The 12,223-nt window shown below is 37.9% G+C and overlaps 1 protein-coding gene across 4 annotated transcripts in view; it reads left to right on the forward strand.

Annotated features, from left to right (window-relative positions):
• Window positions 1–12,223, forward strand: part of CAMSAP2 (calmodulin regulated spectrin associated protein family member 2) — a 160,503-nt gene that overhangs the window by 74,049 nt on the left and 74,231 nt on the right. For all 4 annotated transcript variants that reach the window (XM_036753931.1, XM_036753932.1, XM_036753933.1 and 1 more), the window contains exon 3: window positions 2,376–2,537. In XM_036753931.1, the coding sequence (XP_036609826.1) occupies window positions 2,376–2,537 (162 nt within the window). The remainder of the gene's footprint in view (window positions 1–2,375; window positions 2,538–12,223) is intronic.

The following is a 12,223-nucleotide window of genomic DNA, read 5'->3' on the forward strand; positions in this document are numbered from 1 at the left end:
AGCTATCTTCCAGAGTCTTCATAGATCCCACACTTTCTCTCACCACTCACTGCATCAAAACATCCTTATCTCTGTCTAACTTTTCAATTTCTGGATGTGAGTGGAGGTTTTCTATGGTTGTTCAAACATTACTTAAAGTCTTTCAGCACCCTCCAATGTGATTCGTGAATCTCTTAATTATTGGATTATTCTCATTGGAAAGACAATTATAACATATTTTTCAGTATCATTATTCTAATTAAAATTTTCATAATAAGTCTGAATATTCACTTCTACTGAAACCCCCAAACAACCTATAGGTGGTTATGTGGGGATGTTTTTGAGGACAGGGCAGAGAATCTGTTACAATCTGGAACTTATTAGCACTTGACTTTTTTACTTCGCTTATTTGTATAAATACTACACATGCATTACACTTTTAGATTGTCTTCTGTTATATTGGCACACTGTAATTATGCTACTTTCTAATTTTTTATGAGTTTTTTCCTACTTTGTTGTCAATGTTGACCTGAAAATATAATGATTTTATTTATAACTTCCATTACGAAACTATAGTTACTTTTTAAAAAACCCTGCAAACTCCAGTTTAGGACTTTAGATCATTGGGCAATAGAGAATTAAAACACTGTCCAGTTGTTTGCCATTTAGAAAAAATATATACACTGAGTATGAACGAATAAGTTGGAGAGGTGTTTACCTGGTTGAGATAGAAAGCATAGGACTTTTGAAATACTTATTATAATATAGAGGTTGTTTTGGTGAAATGTAATGGATGCTGAAGGTAGAACCAAGAAATCTGAGTTTGAATCCTAGCTCTGACACTTACTATGTGACTGTAAGCAAGTCATTTAATTATCTGATTTTCAGCTTCTCCATGTATAAAACGATGATAATGATAATGGTTATGTAGAAAGATATTTGTGAGCTTTTAAGCAATATGTCAAAATAAGTTATTGGAATGAGAGTTGATCAGGGAAGCCTTGAGCAACAGCAAAGTATGTAGAAGCAGAAAAGGGAGCGTTCTCCCAGGAATTGTGTAAATGGACCCATATGAGTTTGTTTTTTTCCATAGAGTTCTTAGTTATTTTGCAGTAGGAGGAAGAAAAGGTATCAGGTAGGGGTGGGAAGTGGGATGAGAGGTTGGCTGTTGAAGATGTCAGGACAGGAGTTAGGGCATCATCAGTTATAAATTGAAAAATATATTTCTTTTCTATGTTTGAGATCAAATAATAATTGTTTAAATAAATTGTGCCTGTTTCTAGTGTGTAATATTATCATACTGATCTGAGAATGAAGACTACATGTGTGCTACAATGGGAAAAAATTCTGGATTTGGAGTTTAGAGGATCTGTTTTGAATTCTAGCACTACCATCTTGATGCTTATATGACCTTGAATGAATCATTACACCCCTATATGACCTCAGTTTCCATATTTTTAACATGAGGCTGTTGGACTAGATGGCTTTTAAATCTAAGATCTTGCTCTTCCTGATAGAAGAGCCACAAGGCTTGGTAGATAGAGTGGAGTTGGACATGGGAAAACCTATGTTCAGATTCCTCCTCTGACAAGTACTAATATGTGACCGCAGGCCATCAATCAGCAAGCACTTATCAAGTGCCTACTGTGTTCCAGCAGACTGTGTTAGGTCCTAGGAAGGCAGAGACAAAAAAGGAAACAAGCCTTCCTCTCAAGCAGCTTGGATTCTACCCAAGGAGTCAATGTGAACAAATACAAGTACGTACAAATATACTAATCTATGTTCATAATCCTACTAGAGCCAGTAAAGATCCTCCTCTACTCAATTTAGCAAACTTGACCGCATTTTAGAAAACTCAGTTTTCTTGAATTCTTTTCAGAGGTGCAGTAGCTTTTCGTCTCTTCTTTGTGCAGTGCTATTAAAATCTGTTAAAATTAATTTGTCAACAAAGTAGCTTTCATTATATAGTGTTATTGTTTGTAAGAAGAATAATTTTAAATATTGGTCCATCTTTCTGAATGTTCTATGGTTAAAACATTTTAATTTTTCTAGTGAGCATGCTATCTTCAAGAAAGAATAAAGAAGGGTCTGTATTTTTTGTCATCCAAGTCATGTTAATATGTCTGAATACTTGTAATTTCATCTTGCTTTAGACTTACAACTATTCATTTTTCACTGTGTATTTTTAGGCTATTAGCTTGCTTAACTTTTTTTAGGTTTTATGCCTTTTGTACATCATTTCTTACTGTAAAATATGCTTTATTATTAAACCTGGCCTTACATGATCTTGAGTGCTTTTCCTCCATCTTAGTGAAGGTAGTCAGCGTTAATATCTGTTGCAGTGACTTGCTAAGTGGAAATAATTTTTTAAATGAAATCTTGTTTTGTGTTTTCAGAGTGCCCATTTGGCCATGATTGACACTTTAATGATGGCGTATACTGTAGAGATGGTCAGCATAGAGAAAGTAATTGCTTGTGCTCAGCAGTATTCAACATTCTTTCAAGCAACTGATCTGCCCTATGACATCGAGGATGCTGTCATGTATTGGATAAATAAGGTAGGACCATATATGTTTTATGCTGATGTCATTCAGGGAATTTGAGAAAAGATGAGATGTGAATTTGTACTGAGAGGACAACTGATATTGTTGATGCGACACTCCCTTCACTGATGCAGATCATAATCTTAGTGCAGTAGTTTCGAAATTTCATGTAGCACCACCCCCCCACCTCTTTTAAAGGAAAAAAACCCCTTTATATAATTTGTCTTATAGAAATAATCTAGATGTGGTGGCAGATTGCCATAAATATTTGATATGTGACAGTTCAAATTTTACCTTACTGTATTCCATTTCAATAGAAATTCATTCACTATGATGGTCTTAGCTGCTGATTTTTATTTGAATTTTTTATTTTAAAAAGTAGATGCTTCTACGTGGGAGCTCTAACATTAAAATTATCCAGTAATTTTGGCCATCACTTTGCTTCCCTCTCAGTGCTCTCTCCAGTGTAACATTGTTTGGAAAATTCTGCCTTAATAAGTTTTTGTGGCCCCCCTAAAAATCATCAGTCCTCTGGGGACGAGCCTTCTCAGCTCATACATGAAGCCATTAGAATAGAGGTTTTTAACCTGGGGTGTATTAACCTTTTTTTTTAATTGATAACTACATTTCAATATAAGTGGTTTCCTTTGTAATCTTGTGTGTTTTATTTTATGCCTTTAAAAACATTCTGAAAAAGAGGATCGGTAGGCTTTCACAGACTTATAGATGAATCCATGCAGGAGTATGCTTGAGCCAGCTCATAGCAACTCATGAGATCCAATTGTTAAATTTTTAGTGTGAGCATTTACACCTCAGAAACTGCCAAGTGTTGCAAATCAAGACTTGATTTATTTTCTGTTGATTGTCTGTACTTAGGAAAATGATAGAGAAAATGTTAATAATGCAGATTAAACTTTTAAAAATGTTTGTTACAGTAATTAGGGTGGAACTTTTTTTTTTTTTTTTACTGTTTTCTCTTTTAGAACGCTAAACTAATCAAGTGGTTTTAATTAAGCCTTACTAGGTGCAAAGCCCCAGGCTCACACCCTTTTGCTGATTAGGTATGAACCCTTTGGGCCCTAGAAAGGGTATATATAAACTCAGAGGTTAGCATTTTGTCTGGGGCTCTCACTCACTGGAAGAGAGTTGGTGTGGAAACTCTGGGTAGCCGCTGGAGCCGCCCTTGGCTTTGAAGAAAACCCAGATGTTGATGCTTCTCTGGTAACTGTACATTGTGATTTTGTCAGACGGAAATCTGTCTGTTGATTCGTGTTTATTTGATCTGTTTGTATTTGCTCTGAAGTTCAGGGAGCTTTTCCCCCCGAGCTGAGTAAATGACATATATATGTTTGCTTAAAGTGAGATTGTTAACCATTTAAAGTTGCTTTCCTTAGAAAAGCAGATGAAAGAACCTGTGCTGGCAGCTCTTGTTGCTGGTCTTGTTGGGTCTTACACCCCTACAGCAGCTGCTAGCCACATTTTTATTACAGTGTGTCATGGGTTTTTGGAGAGCTAGTTGTTAAAAGATTTACCAGCACAACCCTCAGTCCATGACACAATAGTAGTTCAGAACAAGCTGCCTTACAGTTTGTGGAAAACTGGTACGAGCTTACACTCTATTGGCATGTTCTTCAAGAAGTTAGGTTTATGTCATGATAAGGCATCACTATAGGATCTGAGTGGAGAAAAGATTTGAGGCCCATCACATGCAAATGAAATAATGAATCAAGTTATACTGTTTTTTTTCTTGTTAAAGTGAAATTTAAAATGATGAAAATCTAATTAAATATTCTCACATTAGTTAAGACTTTTGATCACTTATTGTTATAAAGTTTAAACCTGTCAAAAGATAGCAGATTAACTGGTATTAAATTTAAGCACTAGCATCCCTTAATATGTATCAATCACATATGCAGCTCTTTCTGTTTAAACAGCACTTTTAAAAGTTTGCTTGATTCAGGGTGCTATGCTAGGGCCTGGGAATAAAAAGATGATACCAAAATTCCCTGCCCTTAAAGAGCTTACATTAAATTATGGGAATACAATATGTACACAGATGAGTAATTACAAAGTATTTACAAAATAGCTTGGTGATATAGGTTAGGTGGGAAAGTGTTAACAAGAGGAATCTCAGCTTCTGTTTCTTCCCAACCCATCCTTGAACCAGAATCCTTACTATATCATGTCAGACAAGTCATTCAGACTCTACTTTAAAACCTCCAGTGTTGGAAAACTCACTATTAACTGGGGCAAGCCAATCACTTAATCAGTTCAATTGTTTTTCAGTCATGCCTGACTCTTCATGATCCCATTTGGGGTTTTCTTGGCAGAGATATTGGAGTAGTTGTCATTTCCCTCTCCAGCTCAGTTTACAGGTGAGAAAACTGAGACAACCAGGGTTAAATGACTTGCCCAGAGTCACACATCTAGTAAGTGTCTGAGGCTGGATTTGAACTCATGAAGATAATTCTTCCTGACCCCAAGCCTGGCACTCTTATATACTGTGCCACCTAGCTGCCTCTATTGATGAGGTCAGAGTTGGGAGAGCTGGTTCATCAAATGTGAAAGAATTCACTTAGACCTTCTCTGTAGCCATTGGGAGCTTTATTGATGCAAAAGCAGCGGGCCTGAGATTTAGCAAGGAGCTAAACAAAGGCAGTGATATAGGGAAGGAACCAGCCTTATATAGACAAAAAGCTATACAGCCTGTAGGATGATTTTAGGGTTTCTTATGGGGGTTGGAGATGTAGGGATAGGATAAGATAAGGACACAGGTAGAGGACAACAAATGACACAAGATAAGGGAGACTGGAAATTACTTAGACACAATTGTCTTTCCTCCCCACCTCTTGCCAGACTAAACATCTCCATTTCCTTCAGCCAGTCCTTGTCTGTCATGGACTCAGAATCCTTCACCATCCTTGTTGCCCTCTAGCTTTTCAATGTCCTTTTTAATACAGTGGCACCTCAACCTGAACACACTATTTTATACGTGGTCTCACCGCACTAGATCTTTTTCAGGCCTACTGCTGTCTAACCATGCCTCTCCCATCCTCTATTTGTAAAGTTGGTTTTTAATGCAAAAATTAAGACTTGATATTTATCCCAATTTAATTTCATCTTACTAGGTTCAGTTCAATCTTTTAGACTGTCAAAATCCTTTGTATGGCAACTCTAACTTCCACCCTCATAGTATCTGTAAATTTGATGAACATGCCATTTATGCCTTTATCTAAAGTCACTGATAAAAATATCAAACAGCATAGGGGCAAAACTCAGATCCCTAGGGGACTCCACTGAAGGCTTCCTGTCAAACTAATATCAGACCATCAGACTTTGTTGTCTAGTCTTCCAGCCAGTTCGGTGTTCGTATAATTGTGCTATCATCCAATCCACATCTCTCCTTTTCTATGAGAATAGCAGGAGGTACTTTGTCAAATGCTTTACTACTGAGATAATCAGGAGAGGTCTTTTGTAGGATGTTTCACCTGAGCTTTCAGGGGAGTTAGAGATTTTCAGAGGTAAAGTATGCTAAGTATGGGGCCTGTGCAGAATCAGAGAAGGGAAAGGGATTGTCTTCTATGGGGAACAGCAAATAGACAAATTTGGCTGAACCTCAGAGCGTATGAAGGAATGTAACATAAAATTAGTTTGCAAAGATGAGCTGGAGCTGTGTTCTGAAGGACTAAGAGAACAGCTTCTAGTTTGTCCTAAAGGATAAGAAAGAGCCCCAGGAGATTCTTGAGCAAGGAGTAACATGGTCGGAAGTGCACTTTTGGAATATCATTGTTGTAGCTGTTGGGAGTATTAATTGGAGACAGAGACCAAGTTAAAAGGTTTTTACAGTGGTCTAGGCTAGTGGTATCAAACTCGCATAAAAACTGTATAGAAGGATCCTTACAGGCAGCATATATTTAGTTTAAAAATGCAAAACTGTGTTTTATTGGAATTTTATATATTTTGTTAAATGTTTCCCAGTTACATTTTAATCTGGTTCGGACCATACTTGGCAGTGTTGTGGGCTGCATGTTTGACACCTGGTCTAGGCAAGAAATGTTGAGGACCTGAGCTTGGGTTCTGGCTTTGTGAGTGGAGAGAATTAAATGAATGTGAGAAATGGAATTGAAGATTGACAGGACATTGCAATTATTTGGTTATGGGGCAATTGGTGAAGTCAGAGATGACTCATCAGAGATGACTACGTAGCTAGGACGGTGATTATGCCCTTAACAGAAAAAGAGAATTTAAAAGGAAGGATAGTTTTAGGGAGAAAGATGATGAATTTTGGTTAGGTTGAGTTTGGTATGTCTGAAAGATGTCTGGGTGAAGATGTCTAGGAGGTGAATAGGGACTGGAGCTCAGAAGAGAGATGATAGCTGGATATGTAGATTTGGAAGTCATCTGTATGAGAGCTGATGAAATCTTCTAGAGAGAAAAGAAGAGAACCCAGGACAGAGTTCTGAGGTACACTCAGGCTTAGTGGGACATGTATGATGAATCCAGCAAAGTACTTTGAGGAGTGGTCAATCCAGTAGGAAAAGGAAGGAACAATAAGATGGCATGTCCAGTGGTAAGGAGAACAATCATGAGGGCAGCAGGTAGAATTGGACTTGGACAATTTGGAGTGGTAGGTAATTCCTACTATGGGGCCCTGCTCCTATCTCTATTGCTATATTACTCCCCTTAAGAGTTAATCTTTATGAGTGTGTGGTATAACAGAAAAAAAGAAATGAGCAAGATCTATGATGCCAATAACATAGAAATTAGTTGGGAGGGGGAGCTCAGTTCTATGAGGAATAAAGAGAGATTAAAGGAAGGATATAGATACATACTATAAATCAGTGAATAAAATTTCTAAATAAACAAGAAGGGAAGATAATTAAAGATGAAAACAACGAAAAGAAATTCATCTTAGGAAAAGGGGCAGGAAAAAAAATTGAAGGGGGGAGAGGAGAAATTTTGAACTAAACATTTAACTTGGAGAAAAAGGAGGGAGGGGGAGGGAAGAAGATAGATATGAAAATTTTAAAAAAGGAAAAAAATCAGTAATTAAAAAACTCCCAAATAGGGAAAGGTGTGGGAGGTGAAAGTAGAAAGAGAGCCTGTGAAAATAGGGTTGTAGCAAACTAGTTAAAACTAATTGTAGAGACAAAGTATTCTTTTAATAGAAGCTGCTAGAGACAAATGGAGGATAACACAAACCTTTCATAACTTTAATTGTAAATGCACTAAAACAATCCAATAAAATAAGAGATTGTGGTAGAATGGATTAGAAAACAAAATCATACACCCTGTTGCTTGTAAGAAACATCTTAAGAAGCAAAGGCGGGTAAAGAATCCAGATGAGGCTGGATCGAAATTATGCATCAGGTGAATCTATAAAAGCAGGAATTGCAATATGCTGTATTTGACAAAGGAAAAATAACAATTCACACTCTCAGTAGAGGTAAACAAGGAAATTACATTTTGCTTAAATTTAGGAAACGTTGACAGTGAACTGATATCATTATGGAAAATAGATGAACCAAATTTCATACCATTGAAATTCATAAAAGAAAAATTAACTATTGCAAAGTGACATAGATCCCAGACAGTAGTAATAGGAAATTTTAATGTTCTCCTCTGAGAGCTGGATAAATCTAATAAAAAGATAAAATAAACCATTTGAGAATTTAAAGTTAAAGCTTTATGTGACTGATACTACTAAGTCCCTCTGCAGTCCAGTATGTCCTTCCTTCCTGGATGATTTTTCTGTTGTGTATTGTAACTGGGTCCCTCTCTGTGTTCTTCCTGCCCCACCCCCACAGCTCAGTGAACTCCAGTGATTCCTTAATCCTCCCAGAATCAAACATAAGCTTCTCTGGCATTTAAAGTTCTTCACGCTTGACACATTTACTAGCTGTGTGACCTTGGGCAAGTCACTTAACCCCAATTGCCCTGTCTTCCTCCCTGCAAAATAAGTGAATGAATGAATGAATGAATAAATGAAATTCTTCACAACTGGCCACTCCTTCCTACCTTTCCAGGATTCTTACATATTGCTTTCCTCCACACTATGACACAGCCACACTAGCTTTTGGTAGTTTATTCCTCACATATGGTGCTTCTCTCCTGTCTCTGTCTTTGCAGTTCCCTGTGCTTAGAAGAATGGTTTGCCCTCTTAATTTCAACTCACAGTTTCCCTGGCTTTCTTAAAGAATCAAATCCTGTTTTCTGTAGGAGGCCTTTCTGGTTTCTCTATTTATTTATTTTGAGTATAATCAGTAAAGAAATTAATTGAGACAATTAACCAGTAAAGCTGTAAGACATAAAATGAACCTATAAAAATCAACAAGATTGATGAGGCCCCTGACAGATAGAGAAGCCCTCCATTTCTTTTTTTTTTTAATCAATTACTGTTAATGCAGGACTGTTAACCAAGCTACATAGACAATGAATACATCATCAAAGAACACAAACATAGTTCTCAAAAGAAGAATTGTAAACTATTAACAACTATATGATAGAATGCTCCAAATCACTAATAATAAGAGAGATGTAATTCAAAGCAACCTTGAAGTAACATCTCACACCCAGAAAATTGGCAAAATATGGGAGTAATCTGCATTGGAAGGGATTTGGAAAGACAGGCACATTGGTCATTGTTAGTGGAGCTATGGACTAGTGTAACCACTCTGGAAAGCAACGTGGAATGATTTAAAGAAAGTAACTAAAATGTCTCTTCCCAGGAAGTGTTCATATTCCATATCTAAATCCCATAAAATGTTCATATCCAGGAAAACTCTGCTAAACATGTACCCCGAGGATATCAATAACAAAAAAGCTCCATATGCACCAAAATATTAAATAGCAGCAGCTTCTGTGGTAGCAAAGGATTATAAACAAAGTGGATGCTCACTGATTGGAGAATAGTTAAGCAACTTTTGGTACATGAATATAATGAAATAATACCATGCTCTAAGAAAGGATAAATACAGAAAAGTATGGGGAGGCATTTCAATTTAAAAAAAGTTAAGAATCACAAAAGAAATATACCCAATCACTACAACAATGCAAATGGAAATGGCAACAAAACAATCAAAACTGAATTTTGTGAAATTACAATACTAAAGCTCAGTCTCAAAGAAGAGATATAAGAAGTGAGAAGATACCTCTTGATTCTTTGTGGGTTTTTTTTTTTTTGCTGTGTTTGGGGACCATGTATGTGGAACACTGAATATACTATTATATACTTTTGATATGTTGGCTTGTTTTAATGTGGTCCCCCTCCTCCCCCCTTTTTAAAATTTTTATCGTAAGGGATAGCTTTATGGGAAGGGATTGTGGTAGGGATGTAGTGTTGGTAGATGATGTAAAAACAAAAAAAAGTCCATAAAAATTTTTTTAAAGATAAAACTGGATGGGAAGGACAATGAACAGATGAGAAATGATCAAGAAATATCTACAAAGGTTTTTTTTTTTAGAACAAACTCTTTTCACTATCAGGAATAGTGGAGCCACATTGAAAAGGGAAAAAAAATGGGAAAAGACTCCGTATATACTGGGGAAACTCCTGCTATACTATTTTAAAGAATCAATTCCCAAGGTATATGAAAGGAGGATGATACCAGAAGCTTTGGAAAAGATCTCTGATCCTGTTACTGCCTTTCCCTACCCCTGCCAAAGGTGACCAAGAGAATATTAACTATCCAATGATACTTTCCTTTTTCTTCAAAAATGTTATGGGTCTGACCCTCATACTATTTAAGAGCATACTTAATGAATAGTTTGAGTAAGGCAGGGTTTCACAAGTGATATTCTACAGTTTTTTAAAGAGCATATCTTTACAGTCACACAATGGCTTAAAGGTCCTCATTGTTTGTTGTTGTTTTAGTTGTAAAACACATTTGCTTCATTAGAGCAAAATTATACCTTAAAAAGATTTTCATCCAACAGGGTATCTCCTCTGCATTTGTCAAAATCATAAAGGATTACTTCGAAGATATAAAGAGAGAAGTTTCTTCAGTGCCTTTATATAAAGGGAAATATGCTCACCAAAGTTGTTTGCTACTGTCATATAGGATGTCCAGCAAAGTGTACAAATGGAGGAAGTATTCCCTACAGACATATTCTTCGCATGTTCCTGTTTATACATGACTTTTTGCTGATTCCATCAACACCTAGAATACTACAGAGCCTGTTTAATGAGATCAGAACTGTCTATATGGGAAAAACCAAGTGAACAAAAAATGCCCATTGTCTAAGCTATGATAGTTAGAAGGACAATCCATAGAACTGGTCTGTTAGTAGATAAATATTGTAAATAAAATGTGAGCTGGACCCATAGGTAAATAAAAGGAGGAGAGCTGGCTGAATAACCTTTGTCAGTTTAAATCGTCTAGTACTTTTATTCACCCATTACCTTCTCCCAGAAACAAAGAGCCACCTCTTTTTCTTCTCATCAAGTCACTAGCTTCCACTTGCTCCAATCTAATTTTTAAGGTGGTATTTTCTTCAGTGGTCTTTTGGACCTCCTTTTCCATTTGGCTAATTCTGCCTTTCAAGGCATTCTTCTCCTCATTGGCTTTTTGGAGCTCTTTTGCCATTTGAGTTAGTCTATTTTTTAAGGTGTTGTTTTCTTCAGTGTATTTTTCAGTATTTTTTTGGGTCTCCTTTAGCAAGTCATTGACTTGTTTTTCATGGTTTTCTTGCATCCTTCTCATTTCTCTTCCCAATTTTTCCTCTACTTCTCTAACTTGCTTTTCCAAATCCTTTTTGAGCTCTTCCATGGCCTGGGACCAGTTCATGTTTTTCTTGGAGGTTTCTGTTGTAGGCTCTTTGACTTTATTAATTTCTTCTGTCTGCATGTTTTGGTCTTCTTTGTCACCAAAGAAAGAATGCAAAGTCTGAGACTGAATCTCGGTGCATTTTCGCTGCCTGGCCATATTCCCAGCCAACTAACTTGACCCTTGAGTCTTTCAGTGGGGTATGACTGCTTGTAGACTAGAGAGTTCTATGTTCCACGTTTGGGGGGGAGGTGCCAGCTCTGTCAGAGCCGCACTCCTCCTTCCCCAAGGACCCCCAGTCCAGACTTCTTCAGCATCTTCAGCAGGCTGTTGCACTCCTGCTCTGATCCGCCACTTAATTCCTCCCACCAGGTGGGCCTGGAGCCGGAAGTAACAACAGCTGTAGCTGCCCCACCTCCACTGCCCCCGGGACTGGAAGCCGAACTGCGAACTCCTTCCACTCCCGCAGCTTTTCCCACTAACCTTCTCCGCAGTCTTTGGTGTTTGTGGGTTGAGGGGGTCTGGTAACTGCCGCAGCTCACATATTCAGGGCGCTAGGGCCCCCTCCGCCCGACTCCAAGTTTGGTTGTTCCACGCCGCTCAGGCTGGGCTCTGCTCTACTCCGTTCCCAGCTCCCAGCTCCGTGTGGAATAGACCTCACCCAGAGACCATCCAGGCTGTCCTGGGCTGGAGCCCTGCTTCCCTCTGCTGTTCTGTGGGTTCTGCCTTTCTAGAATTGGTTCAGAGCCATTTTTATAGGTTTTTGGAGGGACTCGGTAACGGAGCTCACTCTAGTCCCTGCTTACCTGCCGCCATCTTGGCTCCGCCCCCCGCGAATGAGTGAATCTTGATCTTTTCAGATTTGCCACATCTGGGCTCGGCCGGAGAACAAGGGCTGGCCCAGAGTCACACTTGCTTGCCGCTGCTTCCCACACC

The sequence above is a fragment of the Trichosurus vulpecula genome, chromosome 4, assembly GCF_011100635.1.
Source record: "Trichosurus vulpecula isolate mTriVul1 chromosome 4, mTriVul1.pri, whole genome shotgun sequence".
In the NCBI taxonomy this organism is placed as follows: Eukaryota; Metazoa; Chordata; class Mammalia; order Diprotodontia; family Phalangeridae; genus Trichosurus; species Trichosurus vulpecula.